General features: G+C 32.5%; 1 protein-coding gene and 1 long non-coding RNA gene across 4 annotated transcripts; both read right to left on the reverse strand.

The window, feature by feature from the left end:
• Positions 1-760: 760 nt before the first annotated feature.
• On the reverse strand, positions 761-16,059 carry LOC125054005 (aldo-keto reductase AKR2E4-like). Of its 3 annotated transcripts, none has more exons than XM_047655655.1 (8): positions 15,932-16,059; positions 13,072-13,152; positions 12,278-12,436; positions 9,010-9,126; positions 8,115-8,282; positions 7,385-7,591; positions 6,874-6,933; positions 761-1,063 (listed from the first exon to the last, which is right to left on the reverse strand). In XM_047655655.1, exons 1-8 carry the CDS (start codon positions 15,980-15,982, stop codon positions 935-937), a joined length of 972 nt encoding a protein of 323 aa, XP_047511611.1. In that variant the 5' UTR covers positions 15,983-16,059; the 3' UTR covers positions 761-934. The 3 variants fall into 3 exon arrangements, with proteins under 3 accessions (XP_047511611.1, XP_047511610.1, XP_047511609.1); XM_047655654.1 differs by having other exon boundaries at positions 761-1,027; positions 6,838-6,933; XM_047655653.1 differs by lacking the exon at positions 761-1,063 and having other exon boundaries at positions 6,571-6,933.
• A 3,971-nt stretch (positions 16,060-20,030) lies between these two features.
• On the reverse strand, positions 20,031-21,994 carry LOC125053928. The gene is made up of 2 exons (XR_007117641.1): positions 20,635-21,994; positions 20,031-20,304 (listed from the first exon to the last, which is right to left on the reverse strand). It is a non-coding gene; the product is annotated as an uncharacterized LOC125053928 (long non-coding RNA).
• Between the last annotated feature and the right edge of the window lie 21 nt (positions 21,995-22,015).

Raw genomic sequence — 22,015 nt, forward strand, 5'->3', positions numbered from 1 at the left:
CCTTTTTATATAGTCATTTTTTTAAACGATTTTGTTATGCGGCTTACAAAGCTGCGCACTTTTAATTACATTTGCCTTTATCAGTTTTTAAAGTGTTCGTCTAAAAATATGTATTTTTTAAACCTGTCAAACGTGTTGTACAAAACTTGGATCTTAATCGAGACTCTATATTTATTTTTAGTTAAGCTTTAATTTAAGCCCCGAATATTTTTTTTAAAAATACAAACCTTATAAAAAATATTCATGTGCAGCCTTTTGGAAGATATGCGAGTACGTACATCAGAGATTAATTTTAATTTTATGTAAATAATACAACCAGATTTTATTACACACATTTATTAATAATTTATCTTCTACAAACTTTATATACATATGAAGAATATTTTATATATTCTGCACGGGTATGAAATATAAACAAAACAGAACCGAACAACATGTGTCACATGTTTTGTTATCCAATAAAATAACCAGTGGCCTGTGTGCCTTCGATTTCTGCATCTGTTTCGTGACCATTTGTATTTTCTAATAGCCATATAGGCGATCAGCTTTTTGTGCCTGACAAGGCACAACACGTTATCGACATTTTAAGGCTTAGGCAATGCGGATTCGTCACAATGTTTTCCTTCACCATACGAGAACGTAAAACACCGTAAAACGCATACAGAAAGTCCACTGGTGCACAGCCGATGTTCGAACCTACGACCTAAGTATTGAAAGTCACACTCTGAAACTACTAGGCCAACATTGCTCTTGTTTTTCAATAAACAAGTAAAAATCTGGATTGCCTTCAAATTAATTTACAAAATTGAACAGCTTTCGAGTCACTGTTGCTGGTGTTTACATAAAAGAACTACGAAGTTATACCGTGGAATTTAAGGAATCATTCGACAAGCAAGTATAATATCAGCAATGAAATAAATATTAAAATGGGTTCCTAAGAGTGATAAAAGCTGTAAAATACATTATTTCTTAAAAAACCAAATTCATATACTTTTGTGTTAATATCGTAAGTATTTATGGTCGAAATCTCTTTCGTCGTCAGTTTAAAGTCATAAACGTCGATGTTTTCTTGTATATGGGTCGGGGCGATCTGAAAAATATATAAAATACAGTCAATAATTGAAATATGTGTAGTAAGGATAGATTCAAATCGAAGTAAAATATAATATATAAAGATATATAAATAGATAGATAGATTTGTTGATAGTACCCCAGAGCTGGCACTTTCCTGGCTCAACGAATAAGTATCGCAATACAGCGAGGAGATGCTGCCAGCGTTAAAGGTACACTGCCACAGGGACCAAACTTTTTAAATTTGTTTTGATTTTCATTTTATTTATTTTTAATTATTTTTATTATTACTTTGTATGTTAAGAAAATTGTAAATACTGTATACTTGATTGTAAACATCAAATAAAAATATCAAATTTTATAATTTAAAAAAAATATTTAATGATTACGCACCTCCGAAGTATTTTCAATATGTTCCGTTTATGTCGTTTATTTTTTTATTTTAGTCAAAATATTCACAATAATTATATTTAAAATATATAGAATAAATAAAATATAATAAAAATAGACCAGGTTTGTTTTGTTATGAAAACGATAATTTCACTTTTTTACTTTCAAATAAAGCTAAAAAGCTTTAAAGCTCACTTATCTTTAAAGCTTTTTAGCTTAAAAATATGGGTAAATCTAAACTCTAATTAAATCACTTCAATTTTAAATAAAATAGTGTCCGTACTCTTTTCATCAAAACGCCTTTCAACAGAGTACATACGTGAATTAAATAGTTAATAATTTGTTAAAGATTTTTTTGAGACATTCCTAAATTGTTACTACTTTTTAGAACTTACTAAATAACGCATGGCGATTTGCGACGTCTTCTTTCCCTACTTATTTGCTAACTTCACAAAGTAGGGCTCATCAAATCTTGGTGGACTGAAATCTTACAAATCCGTTGTTTGCCTTACCAAAGCGAGGTTCGGATACGTGGGATCAACCTGAAAATAATACCATTGCAAAGCAAAGTGCTATATATATTTTTCTTAAGATAAGAGATTGTTTAAGGAAACGCATCGTAGCCTTTTATGTTTCATATTCTTACATGGATTTCCATTCATTGTCTAAATAATAAAATTCAAATGTTCAAATATCAAAATGTTTCAAAATTGGCTAAATATATTTTAACATGTCCTCCATATATTTAGTTTAAATACCTCAATTTCGGTGGAACGTCACATAAGATCCTGTTTATTTGTTTGCTATTGAAATTGGACACACCGATGGACCTGGCTAATTCTTCTGTGTGATATCCATTACGCGCCATGTTTCGACATAGTCCAGACAAATGTTTTCACCTTCACCCTGTGATTACGAGATGTAATGTTTACAACTATATAAGCGTCCCTTTGCTCTTCAGCCGTCCTTTAATGTTACAAAATATTTGGGAATAAATTATACAACTATTAATCAGGGATAATTTAGCGAGCTAACTGTGAAATATTTGATAACGGTATAAAAAATACAAAATTTTCCTCTTTATTAAATTTGTATAGATTTAATTTAAAAAATTACATTCGGTTTTTTGAAGTCGTAAGTTTTGTTAGTGAATCCTTATACCTATTTTATAAATTTATTCATAATTTAGATAACAAAAAATTAACATATAGTAATTATCGCCATGAAAAAGTATATTACAAAGTTATAATTAACAAATTTGTAGATAAAAGTTTCATGTTACATTTTTTCGTTTACATATTACATGTATTCGTCATCAAACATTGTAAGAAGTTAATAACGCTGAAATGTATTTATCGGACATCAGGATCCATTTGAATTGTTTTCATGATTGACAGTAAAACAATTACACGAATAAATTACTACATAAAAAAATAATTACCATCGTTGCCATCGGCGTATGTATCAAGTACATATTAAGGCATTCTTATCCGAGCTTTTTAACGACAACTTAAGAGCTGCCTTGCGATTCCGTAACTCACTTTTGGAACTCACCCAGCGGTTTTCGCATCGGCGGTCGCTCTCAAATCAGTCGTGAAGCAGTCATTTTATGATTTGGCATTCTGATAAACAATAAACTACTAGCTCCCACCTTTTCGTGGTATGGTGAAAACGATTTCGTGGTATATCATTTTTGCAACTTAAACCTTTATTTTATGATTTTAATTAAACACTAACAATATCGATCGCTTTATTATAATTTTTTGTTCCGTCAAACTTGTAAAAAACATCCTAAGTATATAATTATTATACTTATCATTACAAATTACTGTAATAATGATACAATTTGAAGACTACTTATTATTCAAAAATAATATCAATGACGTCTTTACTCATTATTAGGCCATGGGCAAGCATTATTTATTATCTTTGACAAGTTATAATTAAGCGTTTTCTGAAACAAGGGCATCATGTAATTGTATTATTTTAGATGTTTCGTTTAGGTTATCAAACCTTAAGCTTATTAGCACGTTTACCGCCGCATCTTTTTGTTTCAAACCACTATACTGATTACGACACGTGATGATCTTGAGGGTGAGACTATAAAACAAATGACAAATCGGAGCGTCTAATGATTTACTTCCCTTTGATTTGGATACGAGCGTAACCATAAAGCTATAATTTAAAAATATGGTCATAAAACAGTTGCAGAACTGTGTCTGTCCCATTGGTAAAACAACAGTAATTTTAAGACCGCCATATTCAAAGTCCTTTAGTATAGTTAACGGCTAGTTTTACGATAAAATAAGTTTGCGGAATCGAAAAAAAACCCTTTTAATACTCACTAAACTACCTAACCATCCTATGAGTCTAAAATAGAGGTAATTTTATGGACAATCCGAATTCCTGGCCCTAATTTAGGATCATAATGGTCTCATGCCTTCACACATAGAATAGTTGAAGGAAGAAACTACAACTTACCTAAGTAAATTAATTATAAGTGAAAGTCTGATATCGAGTAATAAATGAACGTACATACTTTACCACTGATAAACAATTCAGCGCGTGTAACTATCCCTCGTTCAATAACATCGTGTATACCTTTTCCTATTTCTCCTCCACTTGCGTATAGGCAGCTGTATCAATAACGCCCGAACCCAATAACCATATCTCAATCCATAATCCAATCTGATAGTAATCTTCATCCAAATGGATGGGAGGTCGTATCGGTGTCTGTGGATAGAGCTTTGTATGAAAATGACAGTTGACGAAAGCTCGATTTCAACAGTAAATTATTTTAACAGATTTTAACTTACACCAGTTTTTTAAATAATTAAAAAAACTGTTTGTTATGTTTTATACATACACATTTATATTTTTATATTATTTGTATGGTTTTGTTTACTTTATTTGGTTTACATTGATTATCTAATATGATTGAAAACGGTAAAACGACAAATGGCATTTTATCCGTCGCTAAAAATGGATTGTCTGCTTAGGGTATGGTTATTGGGATGCAGATAGGAGATCGATCGACTGTTATGGTCTGATCTCAAATTGGTTTCAATCTGAGATTGTGGATTGATTATTGGGTTTGGGCGTAAGTCGATAGTTCGCTTCAATCGCTCATCTAATGGATTGTGTAGGAGTTTTCTAAGAAACAAAAACGCCAATATGTTACATTTTTTTCTTAACATTAAAGAAAAACTTACAATACGGTGTATATTTTCCGTTACATACTTGCATATATATCTTTTTGAATGTCCTGATAAATGATCACTCTTAATGATCATGCTTGCGAATGTTACATTACGGAAAAGTATACAGGAGTGTATCAGGAATCATTTAGCGAGCATACTGGCTACCTTTAGCTAAGTCATAATTATATATGCAGGTCATGAAATTTTATTTTACGAGCAAAAATCGTTCGCTAGAAAGATCATAAAATTTTTCGTAGCGATGTTACCTCTATGCTTGGTTCGGTTCAACTCTACAAATTTAAAAACGGCGAATCTTTGATCTTCCGTGACAAGTGAATATTGAACTCTATCAGCACCTTAAGCTTACAGCAGCGTTACTCTGCGTGTATCTTGCGAAACTTAATTTAAAATTAGTTATTTATTTCGAACATATAGTGACGTCATAACATCTTATAATTCGATGAACGCCGGCTGCACGCACAAAAAAACATGTCACGTTCCGCCTGAGCCGAGCTTCATTGTCACGTCCCGCTTTCACAAGCGAGAGCGCGGTACAAGCGATAGAGAGGCACGATCGGCCTAAGTGTTTGGCTTGTGACGCATTTTACTTGTAATTAATCTGTATAATTAAAGCAATAAAAAAATACTACAATTTACGTATGTATGTTAATTTGTCGAAAAAACATTTTTTTTCAATTAACTTCTTCTTTTCAATACAAAATAAAGATAATTTAGTGATAATAATTCAATTCATAAAAGTATGCAAATTTTTTCCAATGTTTTCTTCTGACGTTATCACGTAAAATTATTGTCCGTAAACCGACTTTACAGATAACCAAATTTTTAAATAAAAGTGTTAAAAATTCAATACGCAATTGCTAAGTATAGTTAAAGTTAAGAACTCTTAGTACTATTTCTAACGCTAAACCTTTCTGGTGATATTCATTGAGTGAAGTAAACATTTGTAAAAAGGGCACTATAGTGTTAGACTTAACCATAATTTATCGGTTACTTGTTGCAGCCGATACCGACTGCTCTAAGCAATACACGGATCGCTCGAGCAGTTCCTGAGAAAACCGCATATTGCAGTCGGTCTTGACTGCAACATGCGGTCTGTCTATGGCCCGCTTAAGAGAAACTTGGATCTTTTATTGTACAGTATTTTAAACGACTATGTTATGAGACTACAAAGCTGCGCACTTTTAATCATACTTGCCCTTATCAGTTTTAAAATGTTCCTCTAAAAATATGTATTTTTCAAACCTGTCAAACGTGTGTACAAAACTTGGATCTTAATCGAGACTCTATATTTATTTTTAGTTAAGCTTTAATTTAAGCCCCGAATAATTTTTTTAAAAATACAAACCTTATAAAAATATTCATGTGCAGCCTTTTGGAAGATATGCGAGTACGTACATCAGAGATTAATTTTAATTGTATGTAAATAATACAACCAGATTTTATTACACACATTTATTAATAATTTACCTTCTACAAAATTTATGAAGAATATTTTATATATTCTTAACGGGTATGAAATATAAACAAATACAACAGAACCGAACAACAAGTGTCACGTGTTTTGTTATCCAATAAAATAACCAGTGGTCCTACAACCTTTTAGATCTGTGCCTCCGATTTCTGCATCTGTTTCGTGACCATTTGTATTTTCTAATAGCCATATAGGCGATCAGCTTTTTGTGCCTGACAGGGCACAACACGTTATCGACATTTTAAGGCTCAGGCAATGCGGTTTCGTCACAATGTTTTCCTTCACCATACGAGAACGTAAAACACCGTAAAACGCATACAGAAAGTCCACTGGTGCACAGCCGATGTTCGAACCTACGACCTAAGTATTGAAAGTCACACTCTGAAACTACTAGGCCAACAATGCTCTTGTTTTTCAATAAACAAGTAAAAATCTGGATTGCCTTCAAATTAATTTACAAAATTGAACAGCTTTCGAGTCACTGTTGCTGGTGTTTACATAAAAGAACTACGAAGTTATACCGTGGAATTTAAGGAATCATTCGACAAGCAAGTTAAATATCAGCAACGAAATAAATATTAAAATGGGTTCCTAAGACTGATAAAAGCTGTAAAATACATTATTTTTTAAAAAACCAAATTCATAAACTTTTGTGTTAATATCGTAAGTATTTATGGTCGAAATCTCTTTCGTCGTCAGTTTAAAGTCATAAACGTCGATGTTTTCTTGTATATGGGTCGGATTATCTGATCGTGGAATGGGTATGAGATAACGGTCGACCTGAAAAATTTATAAAATACAATCAATAATTGAAATATGTGTAGAATAATTAGTAAGGGTAAATTCAAATTGAAGTAAAATATAATATTTAATGATTAAGCGCGATTAACTCCGAAGTATTTTCAATGCGTTCCGTTTTTGCAATAATATTTAAAAATATAGAATAAATAAAATAATTTTTAAAATAGACCAGGTTTGTTTCGTTGTGAAAACGATAATTTTCCTTTTTTACTTTCAATTAATATCTAAGCTCACTTAGCTTTAAAGCTTTTTAGCTTAAAAATATAGGTCTCTCTCTCTAAACTCTGATTAAATCACTTCAATTTAAAATAATTAGTATCCCGACTCTTTTCATCAAAACGCCTTTCTACAGAGTAATCAATAAATTACTTGAATTAAATCGTTAATAATTTGTTAAAGATTATTTTGAAACAGACTTTTTAAAACTTACTAAATAACGCATGGCGATTTGCGACGTCTTCTTTCCATACTTATTTGCCAACTTCACAAGGTAGGGGTCATCAAATCTTGGTGGACTGAAATCTTCCAAATCAATTCGACGAGGGACCATGTACCCAAAGGGCGAATAAGCCATCACTGCAATGTTGTTTACCTTGCAGTACGCAACCAAAGCGAGGTTCGGATACGTGGGATTAACCTGAAAATAATACCATTGTAAAGCAAAATGCTAACTCACCAGGGCCTCTTAAATATGATTTTAAGAGGCTAGAAGTTGTTTCATATATATCTTTATTAAGACAAGAGAATTCTTAAGGAAACGCATCGTAAATTTTTTCGTTTCACATTGTTACATGGATGTCCATTCATTGTCTTACTAATTCAGACGACTCATTGGTCTAGTGGTTAGTACCCCTGACTGCGAATCCATGGGTCCCGGGTTCGATCCCCGGCTGAGACGTACATCGATGTGATGAGCATTTGGTGTTGTACTTAGGTCTTGGGTGTTTAAACATGTATTTATATGTCTATCTATCTATAATATGTATGTATATCCGTTGCCTAGTACCCATAACACAAGCTTCACCAGCTTAGCATGGGACTAGGTATATTGGCGTGAATTGTCTTTATAAAAAAAAAACAAAAATTCAAAACCAAATTAATTATAATATAATAATTCAAACCTAATTCATAACATTCAACCATATTTTTAGTTTAAATACCTCAATTTGGTTGACAGCCGGTGGAACGTCACATAACGTTAGGATCCTGTTTATTTGTTTGCTATTGAAATTGGACACACCGATGGACCTGGCTAATCCTAACTTCTGTGCGGTTTCCATTTCGCGCCATGTTTCGACATAGTCCAGACAAATGTTTTCACCTTCACCCTGCGATTATGAGATGTTTACAATTATACAAGCTTTCTGTCCCGGGACTCTTCAGCCGTCCTTTAATGTTACAAAATATTATGGAAATAAACTACATATATAACAATTACTCAGAGATAATTTAGCAAGCTAACGGTGAAATATTTGATATCGGTCCAGTACTTTTTCAGTTTATTGTTTTTATCTATTTTTTATCATTTGTTTTTGATTTTTGAAGTTTTACTTCTTAAGGCGCGTTATGAAAAATTGATGAGAGTGAAATTTTACGATGCGCGCGCACCGTGACACAAAATTAACAGAATGAAGTTGCCCACGGAAGATGCTACGGCATTGGACATAATTTAAAAACAACATTAGAATAATAATAGAATTTATGTTACACTTAATGTAAGAGAATAATAAAAAATATTTATTTATTTAATTTTTCAAATGAAACTGAACTTAGTGACTATAATGACTCCTTTTCCAGTCTTTGATTATTTAATTGTAATTAATTATTTGCATGCAATCAAAAACTATTTTTAATAATACCAAAGAAGTAAAACTTCTTACGCGCGTACATAAGTACACGCACCTATTTTTTTATTTTTTTTCAAGTATTGCAAAATTAAACTTATATGAAATGTTTTCTTTGTTTTGCTTCTCATTTCTCAACCATTCAATCACAATATGCCACTGCGATGCGTGGAAGGGAACAACTCGTAACAGCATAAAAAAATAAAATTACCGTCGTTGCCATCGGCGAATGTATCAAGTACATATCTAGGTATTCTAATCCGAGCTTTCTTAACGACAACTTAAGTGCTGGTATGACTTCCTCCTTACTATGGTTAGTGTTTGGTAGCTGTAACAAATATTTATGAAAAAACCTACGAATCTGACACAAATCAGGTTATCAAGTTTATTTCAAGGCATTAAACGAATAAATTAATTTAAATTTGTTTGATTTTTTTATATTCACAACAATGTTAGGTTGTCTTTGCTCGTGAAATCGAAATGAGGTTAGACAATGGCCTTAAAGTTTTGGAAAATGGGGTTTTGGGCTATCTTGAAAAGAAGTAATTTTTCTCGTGGAAACTACTACTCCATTTTTCCATTACTCATTTTTATATATATTAATATATATAAATTACGTGTCACGTTGTTTGTCCGTTATGGACTCCTAAACTACCGAACCGATTTCAATCAAATTTGCACACCGTGTGCAGTTTGATCTAACTTAAAAGATAGGATTACATCTCAATTTATACCCGCAATATTATTTTATTGCAAATATTTGTTTATTATTTGATACAATTCTAACAGATGGCGCTGTATTAAAAGTACCAACGTTTTACATAAGCTATCTACTACCTTTCACATAAGTCCTCCTAACGTTTCCCTTGAATAGTTTACTTATGTAATATAACAAAAACCTTAGCCACAGCAACGCTTGGCCGGTCTGCTAGTATTATATATTTTTTCCGAATAGTTAACAGGTATAATAGGCTAAACTTTGTTTTATTTGATATTGAATATTTCGTTTCTTTCACAGGAAATCTGGAGGATGTAGAAGGAGTCGATTCAATAGTGAGAACTATTGGTAAGCTCACTGATTTAGAGCTGAAAGATATAATAAAATCCTAGAACCAGTACTTTACAGAAATGGCTACCATCACTGGTAAAATTTTCAATACTTTTCAAGTATATTTAAAAAAAAAGTGTGTGATAATAAACTTTTCATTGTTTTTTCCAGGTGTAAGTGTAATATCAATACACTCTTTGTTTGACGACTCATTGGTCTAGTGGTTAGTACCCCTGACTGCGAATCCATGGGTCCCGGGTTCGATCCCCGGCTGAGGCGAACATCGATGTGATGAGCATTTGGTGTTGTTCTTAGGTCTTGGGTGTTTAAATATGTATTTATATGTATATCTATCTATAATATGTATGTATATCCGTTGCCTAGTACCCATAACACAAGCTTCACCAGCTTAGCATGGGACTAGGTCAATTGGTGTGAATTGTCTTTAAAAAAAAAAAAAATACACAGAATAAAAAAAGAAGGGGTAACAAATCAAGGTGTCTAGAGTACACCTGGAAAATAACGACCTCATAAACCAACAGTGTCTCATTTGGACAATTTTGACATGGATGCTAATCGCAACAAAATTATAGAATTTTATATTGTTAGAAAACAAGTTCCAACATTGAGAACACTTTTGCTGGAATGGAAAGCATAGGATTTACTGGATGTCGGGAAACTCTTCGCCGAGTATTATTGGCAAATGGCTATGAATTTAAGAAAAACAAAAATGAACGTTCTTTGTTAATTGAGCGCAATGACATATCTGCCTGGAGATATTACTATTTAAGATCTATAAATTTAAAATACTTTTATTTAGATGTATTGTAAAAGTATTACGGTGCCAATTTAATATAAAACTAATCTTATTTTATGTAGCAAACTATGATCTAGAATATTCCAGTATCTTTATGTTGAAACATGCAGAAAGAAAGCCAATAATTTGTTTAGATGAAAGTTATGTCCATAAAAACTACAAGCCCTTGAGATTGGTCAAAAGCATATCAGTCCAACAAGTATTGACACGGAGCGTTATGTCTAATGATTTGTATCCATTGGATTTAGTTACGAGCGTACCCATAAAGCCGATTGATGATTATATCAATAATAATAATAAAAAAATATTTAAAAAAATCACATAAGTCTTGCAGAATTGTGTCTGCCCCATTGGTAAAACAACTGTAATTTTAAGATAGCCTTACTCAAAGCCCTTTAGTAATAGTTAACGGCCAGTTTTAGATTAAAATAGGTTTATGGAATTGAAAAAAACCTTTAAATACTTATTTCACTAAACTACCTAACCGTCCTATAGTCTAGTCGACAAGTTGAAAATGGAACAAAATAGAGATACTGCTCTTAAAATTATGTGCGATAGCTCATTGGATCCGGAATGACGTCTAGAAAAATGTGCTAAAAGCGTGTATTAGCACATAAAAAATTGCAAAAGTTATAGACAATTAAAGATGAAAAAAAAAATGGCATTTAGTTTTTTGCCAATAGTTAATAAACTATTAATATTTAAGAAATTTCAAATAAAGATTCTGAAAGAGGAGGAAAAACCATAATTGACAGTCCTCTATAAAGTAACAGAATTTTTTTTTTTATTAACAATTCTATTGTTTATTAACTTACCAAGTTGTTATAAACAAATATTCAACTTTTTTTTATTTTTTTTCTAAAACTTCTAAAATTAACAAAACCAACCATATATAACAAAGTATAGAATTTTTTTTTTTTTAAATTTTTTGATTATCATGAATATTACTTTTATTTAAAAATTTTTTTTTTTTAAATAAATAAATTAATTAATGTGCCGTACTCGCTTTTGACGCCACGCGCGAATCCTAAAAATGTCACGCGCAGACCTCTTTTCAGCGTTCAATTAAAATTATAAATAATGGAGATAGAGTTCCGGGAGTAAGGAGTTTTTTATTGGAAATTTCCTCCTCTTTCAGAATCTTTATGAAATTTCTTCAATATTAATAGTTTATAATATTGGCAAAAAACTAAATGCCATTTTTTTTCATCTTTAATTGTCTATAACTTTTGCAATTTTTTAAATGCTAATACACGCTTTTAGTACATTTTTCTAGACGTCATTCCGGATCCAATGAGCTATCGCACATAATTTTAAGAGCAGTATCTCTATTTTGTTCCATTTTCAACTTGTCGACTAGACTACTATAATTATTATGGTTCTATAATAGGGGTAATATAATGGACAATCCGAATTTCTAGCCCTAATTTAAGATGCCTTCTCAACATGAGACAATTGTGATCTTAAATAAGCTGAGCTGAGCATAGAAAATCTGAAAGAAGACACTACTAGAAACTACTAATTAATAATAAACCTACGTTAATTAATTATAAGTGACCGGCGTAAAATTTGAATAAAAAAGTCTGATATCGGGTAATAAATGAATGTACATACTTTTCCACTGATAAACAATTCATCACGTGTAACGATCCCTCGTTCAATGACATCGCGTATACCTTTTCCTATTTCTTCTTCATTTGCGTAAAAGGCAGCTGTATCAATAAGTCGATAGCCCGCTTCAATCGCTCGTATAATTGATTGTGTAGGAGTTTTCTAAGAAACAAAAACGCCAATATATTAAATCTTTTTCTTAACATTAAAGGTACTTAACTTAACTTACAATACGGTATATAATTGCCGTTACGTACTTGCATATATCTTTTTGAATGTCCTGATAAATGATCACTCTTAATGATCATTCTTGCGAATGTTACATTACAGAAAAGTAAACAGGAGTGATTCAGGATTCATCATTTATGGAACGGTCTGGCGAGCATACTGGCTACCTAAAGCTAAGTCATAAGTATGCAGGTCATAATTTTTTATTTTACGAGCAAAAATCGTTCGCTAGAAAGATCAAAAATGATCGTAGCGATATTAGCTCTATGCTTGGTTCGGTTCAACTCAACAAATTTATAAACGGCGAATCTTTGATCTTCCGTGACAAGTGAATATTGAACTCTATCAGTACCTTAAGCAATTTTTTCCAATGTTTTCTTATGACGTTATCACGTAAAATTATTGTCCGTAAACCGACTTTACAGACAACCAAATGTTTAAATAAAAGTGTTAAAAATTCAATACGCAATTGCTAAGTATAGTTAAAGTTAAGTTTAGTTTAAAGTTATATAAACATACAATTTTATTTAATATAGGCCGATCGAACGTTTCTAAACAAAAAAACTTACCAGTCTAAATGTACCAAAAGCAAAGTTTGGAATCTCGTTTCCATCGTTAAGTTTTATTTTGCAACCATCCACCGAAACTAACTGAAATTAAAAAAAAATATATACACATGAGCACTTGAAGCGTAAAAGCCTCCGATTTGTGCGCCAATATATTTTGCCTTCTATTTGCAAAATAAACGATGAAGGAAACCTACATCCAACCGAAAAATTTACTTTATTGATGCCATAATACCTAAAGCTGGGCCTTTGAGCGAATAAAACGCCCAAAGTTGAGATCGGCTAACAAGGTAACGCCAAGCAACTTAAGATGGTCAGCTATTTCCAAAGAAGCAACCCCGGAAAGTTGGACGAAAGCCAAAAGCACTCTTTTTGCAACTCATTAGAGATTCCTGTGTTTTATTTGTGTTAAATTGGACTAGGTTCGCCCCAATCCGAAACCTACTTTAAGGTCCAATTTAGACGTTCAACCATAACCTCCCTATAACATTAAATATCGTTTCTCGACTCGACTTGATTTCAGGATATCGTTGATATGTATCAAAAAAAGAGTCGCACAGAGAATATCTATATCCTTGTGGTACACCGGCATTCACAGCTACCAGATCAGAAGAGCAGCCACCGACGATCACGTTAAGTGAGCGCTCCTTCAAGAAATCTGCTGTCTATTGTTGTACCAGTATATTGTTTGAACTAAAGATTAAATAAATTTAAGAAACCATATTGGCGATCGCTCAACAGATCATATTCCTAGTATTCGACTATTCAATAAACACTCCTTAATCTTGTAGAGAACAGAGATCACCGAAATCGGTCGATAGTTAGTAGGGTCGTAACGGCTACTTTTCTTAGGCACAGGTTGCACGACCTGGGTACCATTCCACAATTTAGGGATAAGCGATACAAGCGTGTCATTATAGGAGTCAGTTCAGGTTCACATTATTTAAGTACTAAAGCCGGTATGATATAAAATTTTAGAATACAGTTTTGTTTATTAGAAATATTGTTTATAAATATGATATTTTCATTGTTTCTTCCCATCTGCCATCAATGCCACTGCATTAAAACACTGTTTAAACAGCCTGACTTCATGTTTGAGAGAATTAACAACAGTGGACCTGTTTTTGATGAGCCGTGATCTAAACAAATACGGGGAACAGCAAAATTCTTCCTTATTTTAGTATAAATAATTATAATAGATACTTAAAAATTCTATTCAGATACTATTATTTAAACACGTTTCTATATTAATCTTCTTTTCGGTATTTGTGTGCCCATTTTGGCCTTTTTTAGCATAATAAAGATAATTTGTGCAAAGTTCCTTTAAGTTCACAATTTCTAATTGATATATTCAGTCTTCCTATCTTAAATCATACGTTAACGAATTCGAAAACTAAAAAAGAAGGCAATAAAAAATTGATGCTCTCACTTTGAAAAGGCCATAATTGTTTTTATCTTATAACGTGAAATGTGTCCTATGGTTTTATCGTTATATAATACGTAAAGTAATATATCGTTTTAATTACATTCTTGTTATTTTAATAATTACATTTTACTTTACTTAAACGATAGTAGCGTTAAAGTTACGTTATCGGAACTTGTTAAAATTTAATTTGAAAAAGAGAATTTTTTTTTATAGCATTTGAATTTTTTATCAGTTTGATTAAAATTAGTCATACATACATATTCGTAGTATTATATAAGTTTTTCTAGGTTATTATTTATGATAAACTCCCCCGAACAGGGTAGGAACGACCCAATTGTGAACGAGTACCAAGTATAAAAAGCTTCAAGTCATGAATTTAGGCATACGATGATATTGTAAGATAAGAGATATTGAGAAACTGTGTTTTAAGTGTAAAATCAGCGTATTAGTTATTGTTATAGATAATAGATTAGATTTATGGACAAGGATAAAGTTGACTGATAGTCAAAAAATTGCGCTATAAACTATGAAATTTGTACTGAATTTTTTGTATGAAACTTTACGATAATTGCTTTAAAATTAATGTCATGTAAAAAATTGTAGCTTGCAAGAGTTAGTTTTAAAGAAAATTTCCTTGATTGTTCTTATAAGCGATACCAAATCCACAAATTTGAATCATGTATAAGTATAGTATCCAATCCATATAGTAATAATAAAGATAAAAGGTGGTTTGATTGTTACGTTGAAGGCTCTATAACCAGTAGGTTCAAACTTACAAGAATATTTTTTTCAATAATCTATTAATAACCAATTTCAATAACACCGGAGTATGAATAAAAAGTGAGAAAAGGAATCCCTCTTTGAGAGTTTCTGATGTGGCGCTGCGTAAATGGTAACAAAAAAATATTCCTTCGTCTTAAAAATATCTAAAAAATACATATCTACCTACAGTTATTTCAATAATGTATTTTATAGCAAAATTGTCTTTAATATCTACTATATAAAAATAAGTCGGGTTTTCCTTCCTGACGCTATAACTCCAGAACGCACGAACCGATTTCCACGGTTTTGCATTCGTTGGAAAGGTCTCGGGCTTCAGAAGAAAATTCAGGAAAAATTTCAAAAGAAAAGCGGATCACCAAACGAAATGTTACATAAAACGAAGCCATCTGGTGGCGAAAGGGAGTTCGCCGAGTTTGCTAGTCTTTTTATAACAATGCGCGTATGTCCACGTGTACTAAATTAACGCAAGTGACAGCTGTTAGGTAATGAACATTAAATGGATACATTATTGCTAGACAATCAATTATACACTCAAAAATCCAGAAAGTGAGTAACCAGAATGAAACGAAGCGCATTCGTTTTAAGCTCCCAACCTCTCAGGTCATATGACCCTGCCAAGATAATCAAATTTAAAACAATTTCTCCGGTACTCACCAGTGATGCTGCCAGTAACGTAAGTAACGTGCTTCTAGTCAATTCCCTCATCGTATTAACATACTTTTCACACGTTTCGACGACTTTTATACCAATTTCTGATAACTCGTATTTCTTTGATAATATAGTTTAAATATACTAGCTTCGTCTTAAGTTTCACTTGCTGTATTCATGAAGAATATATGTTATAACTTTTAAAGTCAAACAATGGGAATCGTACGTACTTATACTTAAAAGGCTGGGAACGAACTAATGTACCATCGGGTAGTGATAGCGTCTATGAACCACATTTATTAGAATCGCGTCATATGAAGGCCTATGAAAACAACTGTACCCAGTTAATAATAAGTTCAAGAATGGCCTGAAAAGAACACCATGAAAGTACAAGTTATGATGTTAATGCAATACATTTATATATAACTAATATATTGCGCAATAATCTAATGTGTCTGAAGTCTTTTCAGACAGTTATTGCGTTAAATACTATGTATAGTACCAACAAACTTAACAAACGTGGATGTATGTATGTATAAAGTATACCTTAAACGTACAACGCGAATTGTGCAATTATCTAAATACTTTATGAACCTGTAAAAAATAATTCTGTGTTCTGGGATATGGTACCCTTTCTCTTTATCTGCACAGCCTCTCTTTAGCTCCTTTTGACCTCTTAATGGTACCCTAGCGAACCTATACGTAGCAAAACCTTAACAATCGCGGACCCTCTGTCAAAATATGGTGCGCAAGACTTCCATTTGCGTCACATTATCGCGGTGTTGGCTCTCGCTGAAACTCACCTCATCTGAATAGCAAACCCAAATATAAATAGGGTTTAAAACATCAATTTATTGCAATAAATATATTCGTAATTGATAATTAATTTTAATGATATTGCTATTACATGTCTCAAGGCCAAAACAACAGTATAAATTATTTAGCGTGAATTTATTTTATAAGTATATATAGTACATAATTTATGTAAAATAAAACAATTCCAATCTAACAATGCGAAATGATAAAACTGAATATGCCTTATGAAGTATTTGTAACAATAGCTTAAAATATATAAAGTCAAGTCAAAAATCATTTTAATAACGTTTTGAGGTATACGTTCTCTTCTGCAATGGCTCTTTTTGGCTCCCTGTTGGAGCAGTTTGCGCTGATCTTACTCGTATCTTTCGAAGATCCCAGACAAGCTCAATTGGATTGAAGACTTCGGCCAAGCTAAACGACTCCCATCCGGATCCCAACTTCTTGGAACGCTTCCACGTCACCAGAACGGTGCGGGCGAACATTGTCCTCCAGAAGAAAAGAAATCTTCTTCAAGAGCAGTCAATGTGGTTGTGCATTTGGAATTAGGGGTTCCTTTATGTATCGGTGTGCATTTAATGTTCCATTTCCAAAGAGAGATTACCAAAATAAGATAAACTCACAATGTTACAATATCTACAATTATATTGTTTCCAAAAAGGGCCCGTTTTCTTTTCGAGGTATATATTATTAACAAAGCAAAAGTACAATTTGTAAAACACCACGATCCTAGATTTCCACGATATAGGAAGCTGGGTCGTTGAGCGAACAACACAAATCTAGACAGGTAAATTTGTAAAAAATACAAATTTATTATAAAATCCATAAGTAAGACCTATTGGCAAATGGCTTTAATAATAATCATCTTTCAAAAAGTACAGATTAATATATTTTAACAATAATGACCAACCCGTGTTTGCTCTACAAATTATTGCAGGAGTAAAATAAGGATATAAGCCAACGAATCTAAAAGGTATAAAATACGAGTTCGTGGTATATAATATATCAGTGATGTTAAACTTACTTTTAGAATCTTAAGTCTTCCTCTTAAGAAAGACTAAGTAAAAGTTTTTGTACTAGCTAAATATTATAATAGCAGCCTTGTCATAGTAAAAAAATTAAGATAATGATTTGACTAAGGCATAAAAATAATTAATAAACATAAAATAACAGCAACAGAACGATTATCGTAGAACGTTTGATTCAGACTATTTTACAAAAGTATAAATTCTATTTAAAAATAAACTTTTTTTTATCTGTACATATGAATAATAGATAGGAAATAAGAGTAGGTATAGAATTCAAAAATTAAACTTTTGTCAATGTTCCCCCATTCGCCTATTATAAAATTTATAGCAAAAGGTTAAAGTCGCCTTCTTGCTGCATTGAGCGCCTAATATCCAAAGCGTATATATAGGATAAGCGTGCGTAGGGAACTCAAAAATGACAGGAGGACAAATCGCGAAAATACAAAAGGTTGTGCTTACACCGGCAACATGAGAGAGCTATATAAAGCTACCATAATCTAGGCAGTGATGTGTCAAAAGACGGTCAGCTTATCTTTACTTTAGAAGGACAACTACAACGCTGTCATGAGCACTTTGAGGACACCTTTCGTCCCACAGCATTGTCCATATCTGGTGCCTCGCAAGACACATATCCACCACCTACTTGGCCACTTTACATCAATGTCCACCTACTCAAAATCAACACCGGAAAACGAAAGAAATGCGTGTTGGAGTTTGGAACCGCACCCCATTGCTAATATAGGATGTGGAAAGCGTTCACAAATTTGTTTACCTCGGAATCGTCGTGTCTGAAACTGGAGGTACAGAAGAAGACATTGCTTCACGCCTAGGCCCGAGCAACCTTCGCAAGTGGAAATGGATAGGACATACACTCCAAGGGGATTCCAATTATATCCCCAAGTAGGCGCTTGATTGGAACCCACATGGAAAGCGGAATCGTGGCCGCCCAAGCAAACATGCCGTCGTACAGTTGGAGATTAGGCAAAGAGAACCGAAAAGACTTGGAGCGAGGTAAAATAAGAGGCTCAATAGTCAATACCGAACGCGATGGAGATTCACTGTCCCTCTGCACCATATATTTATATTAATTTGGTTATAGGGCATTAAGTCAAGTGAGATGCGGCGATAAGAAATATACTCAACGGGGAATGAATCTGCTGAGACTGCAAGTTAATTATGTATTATTATTACGCGCCTTCATATAATCTGCGTTATAATTGTCACAAAAAATTTAACAAGCCCGTCTTAATGCTGATTCGAGGGATTAATTTACGATGACCTATTAGAACCATATACGATGCAATTTGAAGTTATTGTTTAAATCGTGTCATGCGTTTTGTGTTAACAAATTACATTATTTATGTCTGAATCGATGTAGCTCGTATCGTAGCTTGCAGTTTTTACCATTTTGCTTAGCAAATCTGCTAACGACTAAATTTACGCAATTTTGTCCTAATTTTTTAAAGGCAAACGCACATTATTTTCTTAATATATAATAATAGCTGTAGTACACTTCATATTATAAAATAATACTACACCATCTAAAAAGATTTCTTATGAAAGTCATAATAATACTAGATAAGAAAACAAATATATATAATACTAGCTGACCTGGCTAACTTCGTTCCGCCCTACAACCTTATAATATCGTTATTAATTTAATTTAACTTATTTTAGGATTTCATTAATGTTAAGTGTTACATTAATACAACTTTTTTGCAAATACAGAAATGTTTTATTGCTTGCCATTGCGAAAGAAGAATGGCAGTTTTACACCTTAGGCATCTTCTTTTCTAGCGTCAATATACGATACTGCATGTTAAGCACTTTCTGATATCCAACATCTTTTGATCAGGATCAAAGCATGGTTATGCATCTCCTCGTTCACCTCAAGATCGGAATTTCTTGAACTGACACGAATTCGACGTAAAATGATGCGTAGTTTTGTCAACAGATGGCACCATATGGTTTTTGCATTCGTAAAATTAATTAATTAATTTATTGTTATTCGATAACTTATCCGATATTTTATTATTCTGCTATTCGGGACGGAAACAAATCCAACAAATCAAAAACCATGGCAATCGGTCCAGCCGTTCTCGAGTTATAAGTGTTGTAACAAACACGACTTTCTTTTATATATATAGATATATATATAGATATAACATATTATAAGCCGAAATTTCTTGTTTCTGAAGAACAGGTTTTTCGGTTTAGTACGCGTATCCTATTAAAAAATGTGATTAATAAAACAAACTCTCTCGATAAATGTCTCTATATACTTTACTTATGAAGTTAGTAATATATATTCTTTTTCGACATTTGTAAAAACATAATTGTGGATATCAAACAATATGTGAGAGGTATATGAAATGAATTGTATTATTTTGAATACTATATAATATAACTAAAAATAATTGAATCCGCATGGAGCGGGGCCGAATTTGATCTCTACAATTACCTCGGAGAGTGTTCTGAGGATTTGTTGGGATTAATACGCTTCATCTTCGGAGACACCTGCCTTTTAGCCAGGGGCTATAAAAAAAACAAAAGTTTATATCAATAATCCATATACTTTGAATCATTTGTTGAAATTTCATTGTAGGTAGGTACTGTTTAAATTAATTTGATTAGGCCTGAAGCCAATCAAATCTAGCCTGAATCAAATTAATTTAACTAACGTAACTTCTAACTGCTTAGACCATTTTAGAAACTAATAGTATTCAATTGAACTAGACCAAGATCCAATTCAGTTCGGTCTCCGTTTTCTTATACGGTTCTAGTAGTTCAAATTTATATTTTGTATTTGATTAAGCGTGACATAGAGATATTCGATAGTAGAAAGGGAGTAAAAAGACCACTAACCTGTTAGATAATTGTTGACTACGGTTGAATGGAAGTCGGGATCATCGCCCCGACATAAATGAGGTATTACTTTATAGACATGCATGTAGCAATAGGGTTAGGAAGGAATCATCTAGGTGTATAATATGTAACCTATATTCATTCCTGGTTTGTAAGGCATCCTCTTATATAACAACTGAGACAACTAAGAAATTATTAAATTTAATAGAATTTTAATTTAGGTATAAGATTAAGTTAAATGTTGTTATATGTCTAACAACTTGAAAACAAAATAAAACATGTTATTAACAGGCTAATTTTACCTAACTACGTCGAATACAACTATGTTATTTAAAAACTATTTCCACATTTCAAAAATAAATTTGTGTAGCGTATCCACTCCAATGGGGCAGTCAATAACTCGTCTGTGACGTTTATTTGTTATAAAATTACTAACTTTTGTTTCTTTTACATACCGGTTCCTCCGATGCCTTCACAGTAAAAAAAAATAAAATTCCTTGGCAAACAACCGCGGTGCGTCGGCCATATCTTCATTTAGAAACGAGCTGTGCTTGCATGTGTGACGCCGGAGTCCAAAAATGCGCATTACAATCTAGGATATCCAATGTTCACCATGTGTCATGTGTGTGTGAATATTAAATGCACCTGCCAGCAATGATATCTCTGGAGCAATTAGGAAACGTAATAAATACGTATTCATTGTTGAGTTTGTGAAACATATTAGTAGGAGGAGGGCGAAGAGAGAACCGTGGTGCCTCTAGCCCGTAAATATTTTAAGAATAAGTCAGGTAAGTGGCGTGGTCGGCTATCCCGCAGCACCATCATTTAGGTATTGTAGACTTTAAAATACGACTATCATGTTACAATCAAATGATATTAATTTCCGTCATCTTTTATCCAAGATGTATCCATAATGCTGTATATAATATAAATAAGTTAAAGTAACATATATAAACGTGTCACTAATATTATAATTGACTACAATTTACATACTCACAGAAGTTGTTTGAAGGTTTATTGTGGAATTGAACTTTATAATGAAGTAATAAAATACAGTTACTACGTATTAAAAATATCAGTTTTAGATAAAACTTATACCCGCTTATTCATAAAAAAATTCACCGTTGTAGTTAATAGAGAGGAAAGGCGAAAGAATACTTTATTTAAAAGAGTTCAGTTGCTTAACTCCAGGCGAATAAATAGTTAGCTATAAAGCTTAAAACACAACATACATACTTAAGGGCGAAGTTATTCTAACGTTTCGCCGTTTGTTGAAATCCAATGGCTTACATTGGGCGTAAATTTTAACAAAACATTGATTTATTACTATTGACATTCATATAAATTACCAGGCCAGTGGAGATTTACAGGGATTAAGGCT

The sequence above is a fragment of the Pieris napi genome, chromosome 11, assembly GCF_905475465.1.
Source record: "Pieris napi chromosome 11, ilPieNapi1.2, whole genome shotgun sequence".
In the NCBI taxonomy this organism is placed as follows: domain Eukaryota; kingdom Metazoa; phylum Arthropoda; class Insecta; order Lepidoptera; family Pieridae; genus Pieris; species Pieris napi.